We start from the raw sequence: 27,521 nt of genomic DNA, 5'->3' as shown, positions 1-27,521 counted from the left end.
TGATATTTTTTTATTTTGGAGATTCAATTTTTTAATTTAAAAAAATTAAATATTATATTTATATATTAATTATAATTTAATGTGTCTTGTTAACATAATTTTTTTATATGACATGGTATCATAGTAAATAACAACTCTATTTATTTTTAATCATAGTAAAGATTTAAAATAATAAATTTTAATATTCTTGACATTTTATATTTTAAAAATTAAATATTATATTTTTAATTATTAAAAAATTATCATATATATTAAACCTTTTTATTTTTATTTTGATAAAATCCTTAGTCGGCACATGCTAAGCACGCGCGGCATCATCCGGCGTGCACAAAATGCTGGAGGACGGGAACACAGGCCATGTTCCGCCGGAAGCGACTGGAATGTTCTATTCTTTTCGTAGCGCCGAAGCGTCGCTCGGAAGACGTATATAAGTCGCACGATAACGCGATTTGGTTACTACTCGGCGGGAATCTGTGGGAAAAGGCGCTGTTTGCTCCGTTGTTATGATGGAGGGAGGAAGAGTACGCAATAGCAGGGTGTCGTCCGGGATGCTTCCGTTGCTTGCTCTGCACGCGGTCACCGAGTACTGGAGGCTTGACCGGAAGCCGCCTGTCACCGCCGGGCTTATCGCCGCGAACACTCTCGTTTATTTGAGGCCTGCTTTCATCGATCGTCACCTTCCTACGATCGACCAAGTCTGGTTCAATCCCTATCTGATAGTCAAGGTAACCAAGGGGTTAATTTTAATTGCGCTAATTATGGTCACCTTCCTACGATTTTGGTATTTGTGCAGAGCAATTCGTTGGTTTATTGCTTTAATTGCGCTAATTAGGCAAACGATCTCATTGAAAGAAAACACAAAAAACAAGCAATCTATCGATAACCAGAATTGGCGGAGAAATGGTTTTTAGCATATTCGGGTAGGAAGTATCTGTAGAAGCTGATTTTGGAGGTTAATTTTAATTTCATGCGTCCGTGTTTACATCTCCGTATTCTTCTTATTTTGGGGAAAACTCGTGTAATTTCAGTGATTTATAATGTAAGAGAAGAATATTTGGAAACATTAAGTTTTATGCCCGTATAGGGTAAAAAAACCCAAGGAGCAAATGGTATGGGTAAAATTACAACTTCACATTGAGGCTGAGGACAACAGACAAGTTTCCGAGATAACCAGTAGTGGACACACTAAGAAGAGGTGCAGTAGATTTGTTCTCGTCAATTTTGAAACAACCTTATTTAGGTCTAGCTGTTATAGGAGTTTGAGGCTCTTTTTGGAGTAGTTCTTTTCACTGCTTTCTTCTTTTAGGTATTTATTCGGATTCTTCCCCCCTTCTTTTTTCCCCGGGGGGGGGGGGGGGGGGCAGGACCAAGAAACTGCAAAAAGAGGTTTCGGAAACAAAATGTATTTTCTAGCCACATCTCTTACAATGGTTCATTGGCTTAATGCCTAGATTACCGTCTTGATTACCTGTGAGGGTTTTGAGACCTTGGTTAGTGGACTCATTCGATCAATTAAATTTAGAGATGCGGTGCCAGTACCACCAGGACCTTCACTAATGAAACCACCAGTACTAGGATAGCCAGATCTGAATTTGGTTCTGATGGAGGAAAGGGCCGCATCAAACTGGCCTAGCCACAAACTACTATTAGCCTCTCTATACATGTACATGGTTAGGGTGCTCTTTAGCCTGTAGGTCCACCTGATCTCGTTGGAAGTCCACTTTCACCTAAATAAGGTTGTTCTGGGGAAATGGATTTGGAGGTATGCCTATGAACTAGTCAATCTTTGAAGTAAGAGTGATTACTTCTATATATATAGGAGTGAGAGGTGAGGTCCTGGATCTAGGCTATTTTGCCTCTTTATAGGGTTGGCCTGTGGGCTTTCATGGAGGTTTGGGTTGATTTTAACCACTATGTTTGTTTCAAAGGGTTGGGGGGGTGGGGGGTGGGTAGGGTTAGTTTTTGGTATGGCAAGCAGGACAATAAGGCAATAACAGGCGTTTAGTTGACCTTTTTTCTAGTCTTTTTTGTTTGGCTTCTAACTAAAGAGGCTATGGTGGCCGATTGTTTTTCCATTTGCTCTTATTAGAGCTTTATGAGGATAGGGTTAGATTTTGGCATGATTGGTGGTGAACTGACAAGCCTTTGACTTACCTTTTTCCTAGTCTTTTGGAATTGGCTTCTAAAAGAGAGGCTTAACTTCTTCCAAGGCTATCCTTGATAGAGCAATGAGAGGACAGATGGTACGGGACCCGTTGTGCAAGGGGATCTTTGTTGTTTAATTTGTTCCTTTAATGGTGCATGTTGCAACAAAAGTCTCTGGAACTTCCCTTAGGAAGTAGTGTAGATATGAGCACCCATCCCAGTTTCTTTTAATTAGCTAGATACATTTGGGGCCATCATGATCTAACTTGGGCTGAAACTGTTATTGCAGCTCGTAATGGGCAGAGGTAGTTACATGATGGTTATTTGCTACGAAGGCATTGTAAAACTTGTAGAAATGTCTCTTAGGCAAGGATGAATTGGATCGTGAAGAATGCATAAAAAATGATTAGATGAGCTTCTTTCTTCCCCTCCCATCACTTTATCTAAAATCTTATCTATCCTCCCCCCATGTTCTCTAATTTTTTTTTTTTTTCTCTTTCTTTTGTTTCCTTTGACTCATGAAACAAACCCATGTATTTGCAGCAGCATCCTGCACTCGAGTAAGTAATTGTGAGAACTAAGTTGCATTTCTATCATACAAACGTTCTTTGAACACATCATGATTAATGATGTTAGGATAATCTAAAAGTTGAAGAATCAACTTGAGGTCAAGTTTTTCTCCCAAAAGATGGACTGATGCAAGTTGAGAAACAAGTTGTTAGGAGTCACTGGATTTATATTGGAGTCTTCTAAAGCTATATTTTGAGTTTTTTTTTTTGGTCTTTTTGATACTTTATGCTTTTGGCAATATAATATAACTCTAATATTACTTATAACACTGGGGGAGGGAGAGGGTCCTTTCTCAAAAGTTAATACATGTGGAGAAGATGTTATGAGATAATGTTTTATGATAACTTCTGGTCTCAAGATCACATGTGAACATAAGTGGACTTTCGCAATGATGAAAGTACATTTACCTGTCAAAGTGCAAGTGGTAGTTTGATGATTTCTTTGCTAAGTGCTGGACTCCAACCATTCTACCTATCCCTAAATGCTGTTTTCTCTGCTATAAAGGTCTTTGATGGTGCATGGTGACAATATTTATATCATGATTGTTTTTCTGCCTTTTTACAGGCAAAAAACTATTTTAGATGACCAATAATGAGGAAGATTCTGTACGCTTCACTTCATATTCTGTTCAAAATGCTCTTTCATTCAACAATTGGTTTTTAGAAACAAACATTTTTGGTCCTTTTTCCATCCATTAAATTATAATATCCATCTCCTGGGAAGTAAACTAATGAAATAATTGTCTCCATCCATTAAATTATAATATCCATCTCCTGGGAAGTAAACTAATGAAATAATTGTCTCATCGCATTTCTATCTTTTGTAACCTTCTCACTAACTTATATCTATTACTTCTTCTCGCCTTTGGGTAAGCAGCACAGGGACATGAAGCGCTTTGTCTTGTCAGCTTTCTACCATTTGAATGATCCTCACTTGGTATACAACATGCTATCACTCTTGTGGAAGGGGATCCAGTTGGAGACTTCCATGGGGAGTTATGATTTTGCTACTATGGTGGTTTCACTACTTGGTTTGTCCCAGGGGACTACACTATTACTTGCCAAATCCCTTTACCTGTTCTTTGGTTATGAAAAAGCTTACTATCAGGAGTATGCTGTTGGATTTTCTGGCGTTCTCTTTGCCATGAAAGTTGTTCTCAATTCCCAATCAGATAACTACACTAACGTTCATGGCCTGATGGTACCGGCGCGTCATGCAGCCTGGGCAGAATTGATTCTCATCCAAATGTTTGTACCGGGGACCTCTTTTCTCGGCCATCTGGGCGGGATACTGGCTGGTATATTCTATGTCAAGTTGAAAGCTTCATACTCTGGCTCGGATCCACTGGCAGCTATTTTCAGAGGTTTTACTGGTCTATTGAGCTGGCCTTTAAGATTCGTGATGGGCTTTTTCACACTCAGAAGGCGACGGATAACGGGTGGGGGAACTGTTGGTCGAGGTCAGAGCACATCTGGCGTTTGGAGATGTCAAGCGTGTACGTTCGATAATTCTGGGTGGCTGAGTGTGTGTGAGATGTGCGGGACAAGCCGTGGCGGCGGTGATGGACTTTTGTTTTTTGGGTCATCAAATGAGACTCAATCTCATGACCTGTCGTTGGAAGAATTACGTCGGAGAAGGGTTCAAAGATTTAGTAGTAGGTGATGCAATTCAAATGGATTAATCATTCGAATATATAGCGGTGTTTTAGGTTTGTGTCTTTTCACGTAAGTGAGAGAGGATGTGGATTCTGTAGCTCATCGCATTCGCAGTATATAATCTAGGTTCACTTCTCTCCTTATCTGGCAATGCATTTATCTTTCAACAATGATCTTCTGTCGTTCAAAGCTTTTTATTTATTTATTTTGGTTGGACTGATGGTACAATTGGTTGGTTCCCATAGATCACTGGGAATTTGGTTTGCATGGTCTACCATCAAACAATGCTTGGTCTGTGCGGGATGATTTGTAGTATGAAGGATGACTATTGACTAACCTAACCTCACTTTTGGGTGGTTGGATCTTGGATGGATGGATTGGTTTTGGAGGTAATTGAGAATTGGAATGAGAATGAGAATAAATTTCAGTGGAATAGTAGTTTCGTTTTAGAATGAAAGACACCATTTGTTGATAAATTTTATATAATAATCATATATTATACTATATAACATATGAATTTGAGAAGAAAATTTATGGGTGTTTATATATAACATATGTTAAGGTAATTTTTTTTTACGAAAAAAAAAAAAAAAGAGCGGGTCCACCCAACTAAAGGTGGATAATGTGGGAGGGAGCACCGATACGAGTATGCACTCAAGATAAGAATGTAATAAATTGTAACGCAGAAAGAAAGCAGAGAGGTGTGGAAAGCTAGAGAGATAAGGGAGGGCGAGACAGTGAGACGGAGGATGTCGACTTCACCGTCGTTTCTTCAAGCTGGCTGGGCTTATGCCCAGCCGCGGCAGCTGAATTGCCTACGAACGAACGAGTTGAGCGGTGCAGCAGCGGCGTCCAACTCCTACCGGCCGCTGATTCTGGAAGCCAAAGCTAAAACCAGAAGAGAAAACAGAGATGCTCGCCATTCTCGTGTCCGAAAGAAAGTATTATATTTTATCCCCTTCTTTCTCACTATTTTTTCTTCTTTTTCCTCTTATTTTGGTTGGCTTAATTATTGTTCAAAGTTGGAACACTTGTCTTGAGTTCTATTCATCGTTAAGGGTTATGATATGCGTGGCATTTTAGAGATTGGGTTAGGGGATGGTATCGATATGGGGTAATGAAAACCCTAATTCAATTGCTCTAATTAAATTGGGTTGAAATGGAAATTGGGACATGTTCAAATCCGAATGGATTTGACGATTATTCTGGAAATGAACAAAATCAGGAGGAAAGAAAGCACCCTCTTTGGGTCCATCACCTGCATCTTCCTCTATTGTCAAGCTATTTGGCTGTTGGACTTGAGAATTCCTTCTGAGCTTGGTTATGCTTCTTTGCACTGATGCATTTGGCTGAAAGAAGCATGATAAGTCCTACTCTGCTGGTAAGAGTCATTGAGGGGATAAGGTTTGGTGGAATGTGGGTGTCCGTAATTCCTCCAGCCATCATTTAGCATTGTATCTTCGGTTACGCTAAGAGGTATAACAGTGTGTCCTCTAAGAGCTTCCTCGAGAAAGAATGATCTGAAAATTTACATTTTCACTGATGATAAATTCTTGGGGGCTATGAGTGGGAGTGTGAATGGTCTCCAAGCGTGAGACAGATTATCCCTCAAAAGCGTTCAAAGGGTGAAAATAAGCTCTATGCTAGATGTTGGCATGACTAGAGTAAAGGTGACCCATATTAGCCTTGACAAGGGCAAGTTCCTTCACATTTATCATTCTAAAAGGCAGCATTATATCTAGTTGGGCCAAATGACAGGGTCTAGGGAGCTTGCTAAAGCTTTGCAGTGTGCTTATAATGTGGCTGTTTAGTTTGTTTTAGTTGCATTGGTGAGGACCAGGGGCATAGACAGAGGAAAAAGTGAAGTGGGAAGTTTGTTCTATCAAATGATTTGTGTGTTGGATATGTACTCACAGGAATTATATATTATGTTTATGCTAATAATCTTCTATAATGAAGCTAGGAGTAAATTTCTTCCAACTAAAACTAATGCGATACAAATGGTGAACTGTAAATAACTAAAAATAAATATATTGAAATATTCTGGAAAAACTAGGTTTATTTATTTTATAGCTACTTAATAAAACTATGGTTTATTAAAAGTAGTTTTTATCTATGAAATTTTTTCCTTCCTACATATATCATATGGTAGGAGCAACAAGGTTGTTCTCCTTTGTGACTGGAGGTCACAAGCTCAAGTTGCGGAATCAATTTTGTTGCAAAACAAAGTAAGGAGAAGGTTTCATACGATTACAACCCTCTTCTCACCCTTGCAAAGCAGGAAGGCTCCATGCATCATGAACGTCCTCTATGTGGCTCACATGTGTCGCTTTCTAATGTTCTATATTTTGAAGTTTGAAGTTCCATATGAAAGTGGTTATTTGCCAAGTCCAGTATTTTTTATCTATCTCATTTTCTTTTTTAATCTATAAAGGAGTTCGAAGTTAGAGGAGTTGCATTTGTTGTAAGTTCTATTTATACATGAAAATTTGTATCTGTGGGTACATTAAATCACTACAAACACGAAACCTATATTTTACAGAATAAAATTCTTAATGTATCGTATAAAGGTGAAATTCTGGTTCTTTCTCTTTTATTTTTTTGCTTGTGAACGTCTAGTTCTTCAATTCAACTTAAATTTTACGACCTTAAACTTCCAGTTTTTGAGTAAAAAATCATTTCTTAAAGCTCATTCTTAGTTTTGAAATCATAATGGATATTTGTTGGTTTTATTTTATTTTACTAATTCCTTTTGCCAAACATATATTTATTGTCGTGATATTGATTTGAAAACATATGATTGATAATTAGTTTTTGAATCACTTTGCTAAGGGAAAATCCTAGCTCAAGGCTGGTCGTTGGAACATCATTCGGTTTTATACTTACAGGATTGAAGCATAGCTGGTTCTGTGCTTCTTGGTTTTATGGTTGAGTGCTTGCATTGGTTATGTTTCTGTCTGCTAAGGTCTCTTACATTGTTCTTGACCATCCAATGACTGGTGCCCGTCCATTCTCGAATGCAATTTCCATTTTCTCAGGTAGAAGGGACACCGGAAAGGCCAAGATTATGTGTCTTCCGCTCTAACAAGCATATCCATGTCCAAGTGATTGATGACACCAGGATGCATACACTTGCTGCAGCTTCGACAATGCAGAAAGCCATCTCCGAGGGGTTCAACTACAGCTCTGGTCCCACTATTGTAAGTTCCCATACGCTTAACGGTTCCTGAAAGAGAAAAACAAATGTGGTAAATCATAATTTCCACAAGAAAATGTGTACTTGCTCCTTGTGGCATATTGTCTACCAGCTAAACCAAGACATTTGACCTGAAAGAGTTCACTGGATTTCCTAATTGCGAAGCTCTAATTGATTCAATGACTGCAAGTTATTGTAAAAAATCTCTACATGAGCTAAACTTGTGTTGACGTAGTGCACTCCTGTTTAATTGTTTGTTTCCTGGGTAAAGCATAACCAGGTATCTTTTTCTGCTGCTGAGCTTCATCTAGGGGTTGCCATTTTGTTGTCACTGATTATTTAACTAACCACCTTAAATTTGTTTTAGGGTTGATTTAGATTCTCTTGCAAACTTCTTTTCCACTAAGATTGATCAACTGAAACATGGATTATTGTGATATTTGAAGTGAGAAAAAGTATTCGATTTTACTTGTAGTGGAATAATAGCTTGACAGAAATACTTTTGGTCCGCTTGAAACCCAAAAGCAAATCCAAAAAACTTTACATTTCAACTTTGCAATTTCCCTGGTTTGAATATAATATTTCCTGGAGATTTTTTTTCTCATGCACTAAATCAAAATCAAAGAGTTATATGCATAGTTCTGGTCAGTGAATTAACCATGTATGTATTACAGACAAGCATAAAATCTATGTGATCATGAATTGTTTGCTTTGCCTCTGAACATAATTGACAATTGCAAGCTTCTGATGGCAGGATGTTGCGAAGAAAGTGGGAGAAGTTATAGCAAAGTCTTGTCTGGAGAAAGGGATTACAAGTGTTGCCTTTGACCGAGGCGGATACCCTTACCACGGACGCATACAGGCCCTTGCTGATGCAGCTCGGGAAAATGGACTTCAGTTTTAGAAGCTGGACGCTGGAGTTGGGCAGGGCTTTCAGCTTTTCGCACTTCTTCACTTCTTCTATTAACTTGGATAATTTCATTTTATTTCTTCTGCTTCGCTTCTCCTCCTTTTTGTGAGGAGGATTAAGGATGAGAATGTGCAGCTTCATTTCTACATCTTGAGTCTTGATTGTGGTTAATTTTGTTAAAATATATATATATATATATATTTTTTTTCTTCACAGCTACAGGAGAAACTCCAAATTTCTACTTTTAAGGGAAAAAAGAAAAAGAAAAATGAATGGTCAAATACTAAGATTGGGATTTGGATTTGGGAATTGAATTAAAAAGCTTTAATTAGTAGTTCACATATTTTATGATTGGGAATTGAATTAAAAAGGTTTAATTAGTAGTTCACATATTTTAAGATTGGGAATTGAATTTATAAACTTAAAATTTCAGGCTCAGTCAGCTTTGTCAAAAATCAGAAAGAATAATATTTTTTCATGTAATGTAAAAGTCTTGCGAATTCAGTCTAATAAAAAACGGAATAAAATACATAGATCGATAAACTTAATGACTAAGATTTGATGGTTCCCACTTCCGAGAAAAGCTCTCTCTCGTCAAGGGTTTTGATTGAAGAGTGACGAGCTGAATGGAGCTGGCCAAAGGAATGGAAGGAGAGGGATGGCGGGGGAGGAAGGAGGTGGAAGGGCGGCCCAAATGCTACTTGCTGTCCATCTTCCTCCTAATTCTGCTGCTTCACTGCATCTCCATTCTGTTTTTCACCAGGGGCTTTCTCCTCACCCGAACCGAGCTTCCCCATTACAGCAATTGCTCTGATTTTTCTCAATCTCCTTGCCTCCAAACCACCATTTCCTCCACGGCCTTGCCCCGTCGCAAAGAAGAAATTCTCAATCAATCCAACGCAGACCAGAGATGCTGGACGAAACCCGCCATTGATCGCCTTGTTATCATTGTTCTCGATGCTCTCAGGTATTTTTTTTCAGTGGTTTTTTGCGGCCAATCAGTCAGATATTCTTCTTTTGTCTTCTCCCTAACTATATATTCTTGTGCGTATATTGGATGCTTATCGGTTTTGTCCTTCCAGATTTGATTTTGTCGCACCAAGTACTTTTTTTGAAGGTGAGCATCATAATCCATCTTCCCTGACTAATTACCCAGATCGATCCACTTATTGGACGTAGTTTCCTTTATATTCTCTCATTTTCTTTCTCCACTGAAGTAGGAAATATATTAATACAAAGAAAGAGAATGGGGCCGTTGTAACCACGGTATTTGAGTCAAAGCTTGAAATGCATAATTACCATCAGGGAATATACACAATATGAAGGACACAACCTTTTTCTTTTAATTTTTGTTTCTTCTTTCTCCATTCTCACTTTCTAATCTTATCTCCGCTTCAATTTGCTTGGAGTGCTAATTTTATGAATTTTAACCATGGGTGTCCCTGCACAATTATAATTTCCCTTGTTGCATCACTTACTAGATAAGTTTTTCAGAGAAAACACCATGGATGGACAAATTACAAGTGCTTCATAAGCTGGCATCACAAGAAGGATCATCAGCTAGAATTTTTAAAGCTATTGCAGATCCACCTACAACTAGCTTACAAAGGTTGAAGGTGAAGTGATTTTCTTTCTTATTGTATTGGATACTCGTTTGGAGATTTTTGTGTCATTCTTCTTCTTTTTGCAGTTTAAGTAGTTATAGGTCAGTCATTTGAAAATTCAGAGTTAATTTGATGGTATTTTTATAATGTTTAAGAAATTCCGTCTCAACCATTTGAGAGTTTGATGATATTGTTATAATGTTTAAGCAATTTTGTCTCAACCATTTGATAATTCAAAATTAACTTTGATGATATTGTCATAACATTGTATTGTTGGTGTGCATGCTAAACGGGAGGAAACCCAGCGTTGTCTCAGCTAAAGTGAGAAATTTGTTACCATGCCATAAGCTGATTGAAGCCTATTTAGGCATACAAGTTTCTATATTTCTGTTATACTAGCAATTTGGAGCAATTACGAATAACTATGTTTGAATTATTCAAAAGAGAAGAAAATATGTCACCATCACGTCCTTCCTAATTATTCTATGGCTGTCTGTTGATATTAGTCTTGGACCTTCCTTGAGCCTTATTTGAGAAAAATTTTAGCTGTATTCTTTTGATGAAATCCTAAGTTTATAGTGCCTTTCTGGAGAGCATTGGGCAACATCTAGATGCAGGGCTACGCACAGTGGAGGACCATTGCCTCTATGCTAAGCTCAGCAAGTGTGTTTCTAGCCAGCCCTTGATGTATTATTTGGGGATTGGGGCATGGTCTTTGCGAAAGAGGGGGAGGCTGATAGAAAAATGGTAGCAATGCCAAACTGGATTGGTCATCTCCACAGGCACAAAAGCAACTTGGAGAAGTCCTAGGCCTCACTAGTTTATTGCAGAAGATTCATTCAACATTATGCTTCCCTTGATGGTTTACTCATCAACCTCTTGATTGCATGCTATCACTCAGGCAGTACAGACTTGGAGGCAATATCTGTTGGGCAACAGGTTCACCATTTTCAATAATCATAGGAGTTTAAAGAGCTTGATGACTCAGGTGATTCAACCCCCCCAGCAACTACATTATTTAAACAAATTGTGCCGGTTTGATTATACCTTTCTCTTTAGACAAGGTAGAGAAAACTCAGGGATAGATGCACTTTCTACACAATATGCCTCATCTGGCAGTGAGGATGGGTAGAAAGTAGAAAAAGGCAATTAATGCTAGTTGCCACCAACTTAACCTTGGGCTCTTTGATTGGATGAAAAGGGAGAATGAGATTAATCTGGAGTTGTTAGCACTGCACAAGCTACTGCAGGAATGGAAACTCAGAGCTGATTGTTATTCTCCCAAAGAAGGCCTATTATGTTATGAAGGGAGGATTAGACTAAGTGAAAACACCCCAATGAAACTTGCCATACTTCCAAGAATTCCATGGATCACATGTAGGAGGGTGTGCTGGAGTGCAGAGGACTTTCATGAGAATCTCTGCGAATCATTTCTTGTCTAGCATGAAGAAATACGTCCAGAAGTTTGTTAGGAATGTCCAATCTGCCAGTGGGTCAAGTGTCTCACCACAAAGCATGTTGGCTTACTGCAAAATCTACTCATTTTGGATTAAGTGTTGAAACCTAACTATTGGCTTCATAACTGGACTGCCAAACCTCAGAGCTATTTAGTGTTGGTGGTGGTGATTGACTGGCTGACCAAGAATGCCCATTTTGGGGCTTTGCCAGCAAAATTAACTGCTTTTAAGGTCTCTGAGCTATTCATGAGGATAGTGGTGAAGCTGTATGGCTATCCCAAGTCCAATATTTTACTATCTAGTCTTCCTAAGCCATTCTGGTTTGCTCTCTTCAACACAATGACACCACCCTCAAATACAAGTCAACTTTTCCATCCCCAAACTTGAAGTCCTCAACAGATATTTGAAGCACTCAGATCCTTTGTAGCTGACAATTCCACACATTGATGTTCCTGTCTACATTGGGCTGAACTCTGGTACAACACTGCCCATTGCTCTACCATGGGCTCTGTCCCATTTTAAGCCCTTTGTGGCAAACTCCTGCAATGCAACCCAGACTATATGCAAGGAGCTATTTCTGTTGAATCTGCAGACTAAGTCCTCACTGACAGATCTGTCCTTCAGCAGCTAAAACACAGCCTGCAGAGAGCACAATCAAGAATGAAGGCACAGGCTGATTATCATAGATCAGACAGGGTTTTAGCTCCAGGGGACTGAGTTCTGGTCAAGCTTGAACCTTATAGCAAAAATCAGTAGCCAATAGGGTGAACTGTAAGCTGGGCAGGAGAGTTCATGCTCCCTTCAAGGTTATCTAGAAGATTGGGAAGGTGACCTAAAAGCTAGAGCTGCCTAGAACCAGTAGGATCAGTCCTATCTTTCACATCTCCTTACTTAAGCCTTTCAAAGGCCCTGTGATCAAGAATCTCTCAACCCTATTCCAGAACTCAGCAGTGATGACCAACCAGTCTTGCTCCCACTGGCCATTCTGAATTACTAGTGAATACTTCAGAGGAGGCGACTGATCAAGCAATTTTGGTTCAATGGGAAGGATTGCCCCTATAAAAGGATCATTGGGAGACCTTCCAACAATTCTTCAAGCTATACCTGAACTCACCCTTGAGAACAAGGTTGTTTTTTGATGGAAGGAATGATGCAAGGCCAAGAAGACCCATGGTGTTGGATCAAGCTGATGTATCAAAACAAGTGTAGAGGTTCCTGATGAGTCTAATTTAGAGTCTAGCCCACCTTTTGAGAGAGTCAGCCAGGTTGAAGAAGGCTATTTCAGAGCCCAACCCGCCTTTGAGAAGGTCAGCCAGGTTGAAGAAGGAACATGCTTGAGTTCACTCCATTTTCTCGAAGGGAGTAGTTCAAGAAGAGGTTGTTTTCTGAAGGGTAATTAGCAACTGGGAAATAGGTTGGTTAGCTAAAGAGAAATAGGCATTCTTTTAGCTGATAGAAGTGTTAGTTGCAGGCTCTCTAACTAAGCTGCCAGAATGAGAAGGCTATTCATCTATTCAAGCGTTTGTTCTGTCATTTTTCTTTGAGAGCTGATTATTGATCAGAATTGCCAATGTTTGAGCTGACTTTGACATGCACTATGGAGATTGGTTCTTTTGACTAACTCAAGCTAAACAAAACTTATTCAATTCTCACTGTTAAGTATGCTATTATGGGCTCGGTGTGCATTGTGTGCATTTAAATTCTTCAAACTTTTATTTGCTTAGCCTGAATAGAAGAGAAAATTGTATGTTGTTTTCTTTCCTGTGTATATACTATTCTTGCGATAACTTCCTTTTTTGTATATGTACTTATACCTCCTTGTTTGTGTCCTGTTTTGTTAGTATTAGAAAGATTTAAAGCGAAAGGTAACTTGTGGTCTAATTCCATAATGAAGACTTTCAGCAAGAATAGAATTTTAACTTCAGCTGATTGTTACTATTTCAGGGTTTGACTACTGGTGGACTTCCAACTTTTATTGATGTGGGTAATAGCTTTGGTGCCCCTGCAATCATTGAAGATAACCTGATATATCAGGTTCCCCTCCTCTTGGTCATATTTATATGAGCTATAAGTCAAGTTTCAACTTTCAATACAATTATTTGTTGCATTGTTGTAAGTTTTGGTTCATTAAGATTCATTGTGTGTGATGTACCACTTACAGTTGGTTCAAAATGGAAAGCGGGTGGTGATGATGGGGGATGATACATGGTTGCAGCTGTTCCCTCACCATTTTAATATATCTTATCCTTTCCCTTCCTTTAATGTCAAAGATCTCCATACAGTATGCCTTTCTTAGCTTCTTTTCGTATGTTGTAAATGAAACTGATATTTTCCTTAAGTTGTTCTATTATTTTGTTAGTTCTTCCTTCTTCCTTGCTTGGTTAAAACAACTACATTTTTCAAAAGCTTTTTTTTTTTTTTTAGGTTGATGATGGGTGCACCAAACACTTATTCCATTCCTTGCATGAAGGCAATTGGGATGTTCTCATAGCACATTTTCTTGGTGTGGTATGTTTCTGTCTTGCTTCATCTACTATAAGCTGTTGTTTCTCAACATTTAGCATCTCTTTAGGCTAGTTCATAGTTCCTTCATATCTTTCTTTTCAATTCTCTAATACCCCAGGTTTTTATTTGTTTTTATCTCCCGGTACATTTCTGTGTGTCATTTGCTATTTGTTCTACCTAAAAATTTGCATTAAGATACTGAAGTTTCATGAGCTGCATAGGTTTTCTTTTTCATATTTTTTTTCACTATTTTGTGAGTACCATATCAGTGGAACTTAAGAGTAACATTTGTAATTTTTTTCATGTGTTGCAGGATCATGCTGGTCACATATTTGGCATTAATTCCATTGCAATGACAGAAAAATTGGAGCAATACAATGTTATTTTAGATGTAAGTTTCTGGAATATATGCCTATAACATATCTAGATGGTATTTGGTATTTGACAAATATCAGGAAGAGAGAGTGAAGGAAACACTAAAAAATGGACTAATTTCATTTCTAAAATTGGATTTTGCTCAGCTGTTCTCACAATAGCAGAGCATATGAGAGCTGTACTCTTGCCTTTCGCAACTTTCTTTAGCTCAGACTTGATTGTCATTTGGTTCTTGATGGCCTTGGCATGCTGCTTTGTTGTACAATATAAACTTGTCAAGTAAACCATTTAAATTCTCTAATGACCTTATGTTATTATTCTTGGCCTTAGTTGTTTGTCATAGGAGAATAGTCATCAGAACAATGGGGGGCTCAATCTAATTTTCAGTTTTTCTCCCATTTTGGTTTTTTCATGGCCCTGGACTTGCTCGTTTGGAATATAATGTTCAATGTTGGTCCTCAAAACAAATATCATGTTTTATTTCTACTTTTATTGTCAATTAATTGCTGTGGGCTTACTGGTACTTGATTCAGAAAGTTGTTGAAGTGCTGGAGAGCCATTCTAGACGTGGCGGCTTACATGAGAATACTTTACTTCTTGTGATTGGTGATCATGGGCAAACTGTAAATGGTGATCATGGTGGGGGAGCTGCTGAAGAGGTGTGGTATTATATTCCTCAAGAATTTTAATCTAATTTTTAAATTGATTTAGCTTACTATTATCACAATGTGCAGGTTGAAACTGCAATTTTCGCAATGGGTATGAAGAAGTCTCCATCTTCCCTGCTGTTGGAACGTGATGATTCATCTTGTCAACTAGATTTGGTACTACGTATCTTTTCAATTGATCACATATCTACTGGTTAACAAAGTGCCAAGAATAAAAATCAGATAAAGAGGTCCGGACATCATTTGAAATTGATCCCAGGACTTTGTAACAATCGCAAGTAGACTTTTAATAGCTGGTGCTCTAAATTATGTGAGAGATTTAGGTCTCGGATAAATCCTATCTGCATTAGCTATTCTCCTAGATTTCCTGAGTTGTGTGCCTGGAAGAGAAATTTGAATAATTTGAAATTTGAAAAATTGATGGAAGTTGGGGAAAAAGGTTTACTCAAAGTTGAGTTAAAGAATCACTTAAGGACTGCACAAATGGATTCTTGGATTTGGACTTTTGGCATCTGATTGTTATTAGGGGGATTCAACAAAGCCAGTGTTTCCCCTTTGAGATATCAGTATGACCCACTACTCAAATGAGATACTTGGATCAAACCAATTTTCTAAAAATATTTGAAGAAGAAATATACTCTTGCTAGCCAAAGAATCATTACTAGCTTTTATATTCAATTTTAATTCTCTTTCTATTGTTTTTTTGGTTGGAATCTTACGCATTTTTAAAACAGTAGGTACTTGTGATTCAAAAAATTTATTTAATTGACACTAAGTTAATGAGGTTGAATTTACTTGTGATTATTCACAGAAAAAAAAAAAGAATTTACTTGTAATTGTTAACTTTTGATATTTATGTTAAAAGGATGCATGTACATTTAAATATAGTCAATTATTTAATTTTGAGCTTTAACAAATATTTAGAAAGACTTCAGTTTGTTCTTACCAATAATTTTCTGATATTTTTACTGTTTCCCTCATCTCTTTAAAATGATTTTTAAAATATTTACTTTTCCCATTTAACAAGAACTGCACAAGAAACGAAATTTCTGATCCTTTCCTACCACTAATGACTTGGTCTCTTAATTGTCTAACATACTTCCTAGAAGGTTTGCATAACCATCTAACTAACTGTCAATGGTCCTGTGCCAGGTCTGAAATTACGTTCCTGAGTTATTTCTCAATAACATAACAACATGATGAGATATTGCTTTCTTAAATATTCATGTCTTGACTTTCTTGTTGGATTTGCTCTAATGGTTTATTACTGTTATATTTCCTTTCTTGTTCTGTATATCAGGATGGGAAGAAGATGTGCATTAACTCCATCCAACAGGTTGGAACTTCCATTCCTCTCTGGATAGTGGATTTCTTGAACTTTTATGCTTGAAATATATTCAATTATATGTTTCTTTTATTAACTTCACTTACTCAAGCCAATCCTTGCAGCTTGACTTTGCGGCGACAGTGTCTGCATTGCTTGGCATTCCCTTTCCTTTTGGAAGGTGCAGTGTAAGCATTCTGTGATTACTGGAAACATCATTTTCATTTCATAAATCTTTAGAATAAATTATTTCTTGAATTTCACAATTTGTTATAAACAAGTCATTAGAGGTTGTCTATAGACTCTATACTGAACAATAGGTTTCCATAATATCATTAACTATCTCTCCATTAGTTCCTTTAATGATGATGAACCTCTGGGCTATTGCGAATATTCCTAACCAATGCAAAAATTCCTTAGGTATTCTAGTGGAGGATCACTTGTAAAGAAATGAAAAGTAGAGTTGAAACCGTAAATCTTCAAATGCTTTCTCCGAGTAACTTGAAGATGTGGACCTCTGAGTTGTCTTTTTATTGCTTCAGATACTTATTTTTTCCCTGGTAAATTTTAGAACACATAGGCTAGGTCTATTCATGTGGGCTCCATATCTGGAAGAGGTAGGCTTCTTTTAACGTTGCTTTTTGCAAATTTATGAAGTAAAACATATTTGTGATAAACATTCATACTGGATCATGTAATTTAAGTAGCTTCTGGCAATCAAATGAGATGAAGCTCAGTGGAAAGTTTTATTCATATTACTACATTTTTTAGAGTTACAAAATGTCCTGGATTTGTTTCCAAAGCTAGTTGGTTAAGTTGTTTTTTTTTTTTTTCCTCCCTGTGACCAAACAGGAAAAGATTTTGCTTTGGGGGGGGGGGGGGGGGGTATGTGGTTCTGACTTTGGGAAGTTGGAATTATTCCATTATAAGAGCTTTCTTTCTATTCTATGGCTGCTTCTCGCAAAAGTTGAAAGTTGGTTTGTGTTGCACGACTTGCACTCTGGAACTGAATAACTCTAGAGATTGATTTAACTTAGCCCAGTGGCTGTCCCTTATGGTATTTTAATGTCTAAAAGTGAGTTACTATTTTGATTTTTATTATCTTGACTCCTGGGGTGGTTGTTTCTAAATAAGGTCATCCTTAGTGCATGAGGTTCCCGGTTGTGCGAGGGTTGGAGGAGAGTCACTTTTATCTGCAGTCTTCCCCTTGCTTTTTTTAAAAGGCTGTTTCCACAACTTGAACCCTTGACCTTCCAATCACGAAGGAGCAATCTTGCTGTTGTTACCAAGGCTCACCCTCCTAGGGTAGTTGTTTCTGTCTTTAAATTTTTTTATTACATTTAAAAATTATACATAAACTAAAAGCTTTCTGTCAAGTTGCTGTATTGTTACCTCTCCTCCCCCCCCCTTTCTCCCAACAATATTGTTGTCTGATTTCTCTTTGTTAAGCAATTTTGGTTACTTTCTATACAGCATTGGGCGTGTTAATCCTGAACTGTATGCTTTAGCTGCTGGGACATGGAATTTTAAAGACTCTATGTGTGATGCTTGCGAAAATCAATCAGAAACAGAAGTATGGATGCAGAATTACGTCAATGTGCTCTGCATCAACTCTTGGCAGGTACTTTTTGTAGTTTTCTTGGACTATGCAGGATATTGATTGAAAATTCTTTATAATTTTCTTTCCAAACTTTTGTTCATCAAATCAACTTTTATTCAAGCTGGAATCAAGACCATGGACATTTGATAAGGAACTGATTGAGGGGTCTTATTCTTTGTTATGGTTGACTATACACTTCCCCGTATTGGTGCTTTACATGTTATAATTTGTCCCTCATGGATCTTTCTGTTTTCTTTCTTAGGATTAGTAAGAAATATAGAATTGGTTTTTTCATTACCAATGATGCAAAATTATATTGCATAACAGGGTTCATTGCCGACTCGATCTCAAATTTCATTGTGTTTGCTAGTGCTTGTGGCAGATATTAATAAAACGTTTTCTTATATGAGATTTTGATGATTGCTATTTGCAAATAATGGTGCATAAGAATATCATTGGGATTATATCTCCATATTCTGCCATATGGTTTCTATCTCTTAAATCAATTAAAATAGGATTTGTTTGTGCTAGAGGGACATAACTGTCGAAATCTTCTGCTATGTTGTTGCTATCTCATGGATTACTATGTCAATAAGTTTTGGATGGGTGGAAAAAAGGCTCTAGTTTTTCTGTTGATGAGAGACCTATTTGTCAAAAGTTGCAGGTTGCTTGATTCTCAGCAATATTCTTATTGTCAGGACTGAGATTCCTTTCATTTCTTTTTTTGGGAAGAAAGAACTAACTCTGAGATAGCATGGGCTCAGTGTTAAATTGTGTTAAGATTTAATATGCTAGGACTGTAGGCTGGAATAACGTTCTTGAAGCCTATGCATGAGTGGGATAAATTCACTACTTTGTGGAGGAGAAAAAATAGGAGAATGAAGCAAAGCTATACCTCACTTGAAAACTGATATTTGCCCTTGCATTAAAATTGAAAAAAAAAAAAAAAGAACTGACTGGGGGGAGTTTCATAGTTAGGTTAGAAAAACTAATGGTTTACTGGGGATTGTTGGATTGAAGAGTATAGAAGCTTGAGCATGAGAAGAATGGAGATAGACAAGTAGAAAAGAAGAGCAAGGGTGTATATCAAAGATACTAAGATAGAGGATCTGTCAGTGTAAACAATCTAGGGCTTAGCTTAATGCTGGAAAGAAATAAAAAGTCTGTCCTGCCCGTCGATTTCCCTCATACTATTTCGTAAATTTTCAAGTGGATTTTGTGCATCTAGTTTCAGTAATAATCTTTATGATTGGAGTTACCAATTGAGAAAGAACTTTATGGAGGGGCTTGACCAACCTTGTAGAATTCCTGTGGGTAATAAAAGAATGAGGGCCGCGGTTGTCAATTATGTGCAGTTTGGGCAGATTGTTGTGGAGGACAGAAATTGGCATTGACAATTGTTTCAGGATGAGGATCTGGCTGAAGCCTCTATTCTAGATGAAATATTCATTTTCTTCTTTCTTTTGTTTTTGTTGATAAATAACTGTTGTCATAAAAGAGATTTACGGTATGGTTCTTCTAATGGCAAAGAAGCAATGGTTTTATATTAAGAAGTGGGGAATCACAGCTTGTCAGGCGTATGATGATGTAGGTTTTGATTTCTTGTCAAATGGACAGATGCTGATTCTGGTTCAAGTTAAAGAATATCCCTAAACCAAAATCCCTATGGGAAATGTTGTACATAATAAATACTGCATGACATTTCTTGTGCTGAAGTTGTCTAGTACGACATTGACATGTCCTTGTATCTAAAGGTTTAGGGTTGAGGAATATCTGATTTATATACACATGTTCAAGATTGATATTCACACAAATCTTTATGAGATAGGTGTGCTCGTCCAGGCTGCTAATGCAAGCTCCTAGAGTGTGGATTTTTAAGTTAACACCACTTCATATATTTTTATCATGTTTCTTTATCATTTGGCTCCTCCAGGTAAGCTATGAGAATGCCACTAAGCTCAAAAGAAGCACGTCAACCATTATCTATTTCAAGACAAGTACTCTTTATTGAGTTTTATCTAGCTGCCTATTTTTCAAGGTTTAATTTCACTTTGCCACTTCTTTTGATGAGGAAATGAACTACTTATGTAGGTGAAGAGATATATCGATGTTTATTCAGCTTCATCTGTCATTGGATTTTCAAATGAAGACTTGTTGCATTTATCAGCAATATATGCTGAAGCAATGGAGAATTGGTCAAATACTGTGATGAATTTAGTACAACATAAGAATGAAAGTTGTCATTCATTGTTTCATGATCTAAGGAAGCAAGTTGATGCATATTTCAGTTTTCTGGGAAGTGTTGCTGAGCTAGCACGCTCAAAGTGGACCGAGTTTGATTTGAATATGATGGCCATTGGACTTGCCATGATGTTGATTTCACTTCTTGTCCATTTGCTTGCTGTCAGAAGGCTGGATAAACTCTCTGGAGTTTATTTTCCATCTCTTGTCAGCTCTGGGAGTTCTATTGGACTGTCTTTCTCTTGTCTGATTGTGGCTATTCGTGCATTCAGCTTCCTTTCCAATAGTTATATTTGTAAGTTCTGGCTATACGGATTTTCATGGCTTCTTGATGTGCAGTCCTTTTTTCTTCTTTACTCCCAAGAAGATTCGTGCATATTCTATTTCATTACTAACATTGTTTTTTGGTGTTTTTGTTTTTAAAATTTCTCCCAATGTAACCAGTGGAAGAAGGAAAAGTTGCATGTTTTCTAGTTGCCACAACTGGGATACTCAACTTCCGTTATTCAATAACGAAAAAAAAGATGTCAATGGAGGTACAGTGTTGCTCTGGTTGTCTTTTTTTTTTTTTTTAATAGAAATTTTACTGGTGATTTATATGGCTTAAAAACTCATCAAATCATCCTTTTTCTTTTTCTTTTTTTTTGTTGTGTGGTGATAATACATTTACTAGATATAACCTCTACAATTTCTCTGTGTGCTAAGTTGCTTGGTGGTCATTTTTGCAGGCACTTCTGTTTCTTCTGTTAATATCAATTCTCAGATTTTCGATCCAACACAGGCTATCAAAGCAGGATATCAGTTCAGTATTGCAAGATATAAGTCCTTCATGGATGCTTGGCATTGCTGAAGGCTATTCTTTTTGGGCACATGCAGCTGAACTTGTGCCAGTCTTAGCTCTGATCATATTGGCATTCATGCTGCATAAGAGTGTTTCTTGCTGCTCATGTTCGAAAATTCTGAAGTATGTTATAACAGGAACAATGTTTAGTTATCTGCTCATTGCAGCATATTGGGTCTTGGAAAGTAAATTACTAAATTTGCCTCTCTTGCTGAAAGGAATAGAAAGAAATGTCATTCCTCGAACAATCTATGTCATTGGTTGTACACAACTGTTTGCTCTGGCACTTCTTCAATTTCTTGGCGAAGAAAACACTTCAAATTGGGAAGAAAGCATGGTTATTAAAATTGTGGCCATGTTATCTGCATGGAGTTCGACAGTCATTATTCTGTCTGGAAGACAAGGTCCCTTGGTAGCTTTAGCATTCATAATCGGAGGTGCTTTCTCTATGTTACACCTTTGATGTTGTAATATTGCACTTAAGCTACATTTCTCTGTTTATGGTTCTTTATGCCACACGCATCATGGTTAGTGGCATTCAGATTTTCTGCAAGCCACTGGAACATGCCTCGTTGTAACTTGAATTCTTTAGTTTAGCTAGGGATTTCTTTTGCAAGATAAAAGTCATGTTAGGTTTTGACATTTTCAAGCATATTGTAACTTGAAACCCTTGACCATATTTTGTCACTTTGCTTATAGGTTGGTGCTTAATGAGGCTGGAGAGTGTGGAACAGGACTCCAAAACTGTCACATTTGGAACTTTATCATTGAATTCTCACTCTGTTACACAATGGAGCCTTTTATCTGTCTGCCTCTTTTTCTGCACTGGCCACTGGTAAATTATACTGCTTGCCTCTTGCATTTTTTTAGCTGGAGCTATGGCTAGTCTAAGTTGTGCTCTGCAGAGTGGATCGAGGGTATTGCATTCATTTTAGCCTTAAATTTGTAATTTGCAATCATGAAGTCTTGCTTAAAACCATTATTTTGTTCAAATGACTTCTATATCTTTTTTTCGTATACGTGAACTAACTCCAGTATTATTTTGTTCAGGTGTGCTTTCGATGGTCTCCGTTATGCAGCTGCATTTATAGGGTTAGTGTCTACTCTTTTTGATCCCTTATATATGTCTCAGCGCATATATTACACATAATTCTATTTCTGCTTGTATATTTTTGTTACTTTTTGCTGTTATTCTCATTTTCCTTTGTCTTTCTTTTTGTGTGTGTGCGCGCATGAGGGCTGTAGGCAACGGGTGGCTTTGTTCTATTTAGTTATCATACGTTTCTGATGGATAAAAGAATAAACAATATTAATTAGCTAGTGATGAGACCTTCATCCTCTTAAAGTTCTTGGGGACATGGCTGCACTTATCTAGTGATGAAAATTCTCTCTGGTTGGGCTTCTGATATGGAGATTTAAGGGCTGTTTACTTCTGGAAAATAGGCCCTGTGCTTTGGAAATTTTTTTCACAGAAAACAGAAAACTAGAAATCAATATTCAAATCTCAAAGAAGAAAAATTTTCAAATGGGAAACAAAAAATCTGTTTCTGTTTTTTTTCCCCCAATAGAAAACATCTAGCCCAACCAAAATCAATATTAATTATATTTTAATAGTAACATAAGTAGTAAACACATAAAATTGGCTATTAATAAATAATTTTGTAATATAAAAATATTAACAATATTAGTTCTCTAAGTAGTAAAAAAGTCAATAAATAGCAAAATTAACTAATAATAAATAAAGATTACAATATTAGCAATATTGGCACTTTAGTATTTATATTATTTATAAATAATTATAAATGGTAAAATTCACTAATGTAAATAGCAATGACAACAATAATAATATTATAAAATTTCTGAAATTATAGAAAAAAATAAAATTGTAATCAATATCATTAACATTATCCTTAATATTATAATATTTTAAATCTAATAATTTGAATTTTAATAATAATAATAATGTTACTAATAAATTATTATCATTGAGAATTATAATATTAGAAATCTCCTGAAATTGTTAACATTATTAATTAGCTTCAGAAATGACCTCCCTTGACCCTTCAAAGCGGGCCTCACACAATGGGGACATCGTTTCTTTAACAATATAATTATTAACATTTTAGTATTGCAATATTATTATTAATAAAATAATATTGCATCATATAACAATTAAACTCATTTTTTGTATTGCTATTTTGAACAATTTTTTCTATTTTAGAGATTAAGATAGTTTTTTTTTTTTGTATTCAACAATTAGACATGCTTTTCAAATTTTCTGTGGAAAAGAAAATCTAGAAAAGAAATGAAAAAGTGGAGTTAAAGAACTAGAAAATATTTTCTAAAACTAAACTGACTCGTAATATCTTAATATCAATCAACCGACCAGGTTGAATAACCGAGGCTCCGTCTTCCTTTCAGGTTTGAAGAATTCACTATTGTTCCCCAAGCTATTCTTCTTAGCATAGATACATTTGGGTTTTCTCACATCCTTCCAATATTTGGACTTCCATTTCTCGTTATACGTAAACTTGCATTTGGTCAGCGGAAGCAGAGAAAGCAATTATTTTTCTTGCAATTATCTCAAGTAAGCTTATCCCCTCAGATTTCAATGGCTTTAAGTAAGCTTAGTTCCTCTAATTAGAGGCAGCTTATTGATGTTGTTCTATGTTTTAGGCATATTTGATGTATGGACTCATTACGGCCACTGCAGCCGCATTTACAGTATTGTGTGTCACGATTCAAAGGCGGCATCTGATGGTATTGTTACTTGGATCACAAACTCTGAATACATCTCTATCAATCTGTGCATGTATGGTGGTATGTAGTCAGTTAAACCACTGAAATTTTCTGCAGGTTTGGGGATTGTTTGCTCCTAAATTTGTTTTTGATGTGGTGGGGCTCATTCTAACAGACGTCCTGATCATCTTGGCATTGCTTTACTATTTTGGGCGGCAAACGGGTGGCCAACTTAGTAAAAACTAAGTTCTGTTCCTCTTTGGCATTGCAGGTTTTGTACTTAAAGATATCGAGGTTTTTTTTTTTTTTGGGGAAAAGACTTAGTTATACAATGCATCATTTAGTTCATTAAAAATTATTAAACACCTCGGCTGGGGTTTTTGATCATCGTGGCCTCAGCCTTGAGGTATGCCAACTCTTTCACCCGTGAACGTAATCTGCAAAGCAAGTCTTGGAAATTCTCGTTCAAGGCTGATAAAATGTTACGTGTTATCTTTTTATGGAATTATGTGACAGGATGATAGATTCAATCATCAATTAGACAGCTCTGATTCATGTTTCCTTGATTGTGCATATTTTTCTTACATGGTAGCTGATTTGAGGGGAGGTTGGTATATATCTATCTGTATGTATGTATGCATAGAGGAATGATATGTTGTCTGTGCCCGCAGGCTAGGGGAGGTGTGGGTCCCCCCCCCCCCCCCCCCCCCAATGGACCCACTCTCTCTTTTCTCAATTTGTCTTTGTCTGCAATCAGGCAAATATTATGTGATCCGACACGAATAACATAATAAATTCGTGTATGCATGTATACATACATTTGGCTGTTTGGACAACCTACAAACCTCGAATGGCCTGTAAGCAGTGTGCAGATTCACCTTTAAAAAGATTTGGTCTTTGACCAGTGGCTATAGAAGAAATCACTATAATTTTTACCAGGGTAAAGGTTACTATTATTAAATTAATAATATAAAGGGTTTCTTCTCTTCTTTCTTAAGAGTTGTTTTACATTGAAGGAATGTTTACGAGGCATTAAGAAATTATGTACGAATCAATAATATAGAAAAATGTAACTTTGCCTCCTGACCCTAGTGTGTTGGTGTGAAAATTCACCACTTCTAGATATGATTGATGCCAGCAATTAGTTGGTCGAGTACTGATATTATGTATGTTGCTCATGCTGTGATGCAAGAAGTGGCTTGCCTTGTGCTTGATCGAGATGTTACTTTTGAATCTTCCTAATAAAAGAAGAAAAAAAAATATGTTTCCTGAAGTGCGGTTTTAATTAAGATTGGAAATGAATAATTAACTATAATAAGATGAATAATGGTATAAAATAACAGATTTAGAAAGGCTAATTCAGTTTAATTTTAATTTTCAGTGCAACGCAACCTCGTCATTCTTTCTTTGAATCCTCTGATTTGTGACTATTTTTTCCCTTAAAATTGTTGACTTTACTACAACACCAAGGTCTAAGGGCTAAATTACTAAATCAAATATTAAATTCCCCTCTGCTATTAATTAGGTTAGAAAGAGGAAAGGAGAATAGACAGAAAGAAAATAGGAGACGTTAACGGGGAGAGAAGAATGATAAATAAAAATTAAAATACATAAAAATCTCGCCATGATTTGTCATTGATCATCACGGGGATTCACTCTCCCTCCCTCCCTCCCTAACATACAGACAAATGGACATCAACCACACATGTTGGAAACCAAAGCCAAACAACACGTACGAATACGATAGCAAAATTACAACCATCCATCCATCTCTTCTTCTTCTGTTTTTTTTTTTTTGGGTTCTTTTTTCTTCTCTGTTCATCTCGTCATCAGTTGTAAAACAAGATGAGGATGAGGAGGAGGATTACCACAGAGCTAATCAGCAGAGCTCGCAATATATATCTACAGATTGATGAAGACGAAGGTCGAGGTATATAGAGATGATTTGGATATTAAGAAGAGATGTTGCAGGTTCTGGGCTTGGCGGAGTTGGACTTGTCCAGTATGGACCACATCACCTGCACATCTTCATAGCCGCAGGCCATCACTTCTCCCTGCAGACCCATGGTCCTATCCTTATGCTCCCCTACTTCTACATATACATATATATATATATATATATGAAGCCATATAAATAAAAATTGTACATATAAGCTTATATATATACAGAATTACATAATTTAGCTCAAATCTCTTGGTAACCACATACAAATTTTTGTGTTTATTTGGTGTACGAGAGAGAGAGAGAGAGTACCTTGGTGGTGGTGGTGGTGGTGGGACTTCTTGTTGGGATCCCTGGCGGAGGTGGGCTGGTGATTGAAGAAAGTACAAGCTTTTTTGAAGGGAGAAGTGATGGTTCGGACCCAGGAATTTGAAGCCATTTCCCTCTCTCTCTCTCTCTCTCTGAATATCAATATGAAAATATATATGTTGGTAACTTGCTATATATATTGCTGTTGGTGTTGCTGCTGCAGGCTGCAGCCTTTGTTGATTGATCTATCTGTAGAATGGCTCAACTGATCATCTCATCTTGTACTCTGGGTATTGTCTAGCTAGTGTGTGTATATATATATATATAGAGAGAGAGAGAGAGAGAGAGAGGGTGGGGGGAAGGTTGAAGATGGAGAGGGGGGAGGAAACAGGAAGGCAAGATCCGCGAGATGAGGCATGGTGGGCTTTCACTCCTTTTCTTATCCCCCTGTCTCTGTCTCTATCTCTATCTCTATCTCCCCACTGCCACTGGGTGGGGGACTTTGCACATGCTCCTCTCTCTTCCCGCCACGTGAACTCTTCTTCTTTTTTCTCTCTTCTTCTTTTCTTCTTTTTTTTTTTTGTTTTTTGTTTTTTTTAAATGTTTTTTTTGTTGAAAGGCTAATTTCTTCCTTTGCTTCTTCTCTCGCCTTCTCTGCCTTCCATTTCATTACCAATCACAAAAATAGACAACTTATTTGGGAGACAGTCACAAAGAAAGTTATGGGTTTTTCTTTTCTTAAATTCTATCAACTTCTTTGTAAGTGCTGGATGGGTCAAAAGTATAATAATATTGATAAAGTTAGAATTTATTGGACTTAATTTCATTATTATTACTTTACTGGTGGCCAAAAATTAATTATTCAGTCTATGAATTTAGCTTCGGAATTTGACCATAATGAAAGGATGGCTTTCCTCCCTAAGACTTAAAAGGGGTTTTTGGTTGGTTTCCTTCCTTTGAAATCAGATTGACTTTAGTTTGGCATTGGCTATTTCACACTGCCGCAGGTCATGTGCATTGCACATGCCTTCACAAGACATCCGCATTGGGGCCCGCCCGCCTGTTCCCTCCCTATATATTTAACAAGATAATAATATTTAATAAAACTATTCTAAACGAATAATTCAATTTTCAATGGGTGATGATTCATTATCTTAATTTAGTTTACTTTTATTTTATATAAAATTAAAATATAAATACACACAATAACAAAATAAAGAAGGGTATTTTAGACAATTGCATTATAAACAGGATTGGATAATATGCTATTGCTGTGGATGTTTAATAATTATTTAAGATAAGTTTTATTTTTATTTTAAAATTTAAAATTATTAAAAATAACAACTATTGAGATTATTATAATAATATAGAATATTGTAATATAATATATATGTAACGTAATAATATGGAGATTATAGAGATACCTTCTCCAATTTAACA

At 36.8% G+C, this 27,521-nt stretch overlaps 4 protein-coding genes across 4 annotated transcripts; 3 read left to right on the top strand and 1 right to left on the bottom strand.

Annotated features, from left to right (window-relative positions):
- The first annotated feature begins 334 nt into the window (after positions 1-334).
- On the top strand, positions 335-4,540 carry LOC127799129 (rhomboid-like protein 14, mitochondrial). The gene is made up of 2 exons (XM_052332875.1): positions 335-725; positions 3,592-4,540. The coding sequence occupies exons 1-2, from the start codon at positions 504-506 to the stop codon at positions 4,375-4,377; spliced, it is 1,008 nt and encodes a 335-aa protein (XP_052188835.1). The 5' UTR covers positions 335-503; the 3' UTR covers positions 4,378-4,540.
- Positions 4,541-5,041: 501 nt separating this feature from the next.
- LOC127799131 (50S ribosomal protein L18, chloroplastic) lies at positions 5,042-8,622 on the top strand. The gene is made up of 3 exons (XM_052332876.1): positions 5,042-5,311; positions 7,409-7,570; positions 8,321-8,622. The coding sequence occupies exons 1-3, from the start codon at positions 5,120-5,122 to the stop codon at positions 8,468-8,470; spliced, it is 504 nt and encodes a 167-aa protein (XP_052188836.1). The 5' UTR covers positions 5,042-5,119; the 3' UTR covers positions 8,471-8,622.
- Positions 8,623-9,024: 402 nt separating this feature from the next.
- On the top strand, positions 9,025-24,390 carry LOC127799126 (uncharacterized). The gene is made up of 20 exons (XM_052332868.1): positions 9,025-9,443; positions 9,559-9,593; positions 9,971-10,092; positions 13,482-13,571; positions 13,699-13,818; positions 13,962-14,045; positions 14,356-14,433; positions 14,951-15,076; positions 15,152-15,241; positions 16,386-16,421; positions 16,535-16,590; positions 17,883-18,030; positions 20,101-20,545; positions 20,695-20,786; positions 20,979-21,528; positions 21,791-21,926; positions 22,142-22,183; positions 23,513-23,678; positions 23,768-23,851; positions 23,948-24,390. The coding sequence occupies exons 1-20, from the start codon at positions 9,103-9,105 to the stop codon at positions 24,074-24,076; spliced, it is 2,970 nt and encodes a 989-aa protein (XP_052188828.1). The 5' UTR covers positions 9,025-9,102; the 3' UTR covers positions 24,077-24,390.
- Positions 24,391-25,408: 1,018 nt separating this feature from the next.
- Positions 25,409-26,504, bottom strand: LOC127799217 (uncharacterized). The gene is made up of 2 exons (XM_052333037.1): positions 26,086-26,504; positions 25,409-25,989 (listed from the first exon to the last, which is right to left on the bottom strand). Exons 1-2 carry the CDS (start codon positions 26,209-26,211, stop codon positions 25,783-25,785), a joined length of 333 nt encoding a protein of 110 aa, XP_052188997.1. The 5' UTR covers positions 26,212-26,504; the 3' UTR covers positions 25,409-25,782.
- Positions 26,505-27,521: the final 1,017 nt, after the last annotated feature.

Source organism: Diospyros lotus, chromosome 4 (assembly GCF_014633365.1).
Source record: "Diospyros lotus cultivar Yz01 chromosome 4, ASM1463336v1, whole genome shotgun sequence".
Lineage (NCBI taxonomy): Eukaryota > Viridiplantae > Streptophyta > Magnoliopsida > Ericales > Ebenaceae > Diospyros > Diospyros lotus.
The sequence above is the reverse complement of the archived record's forward strand: the minus strand, read 5'-3'. Positions and strand labels throughout refer to the sequence as shown.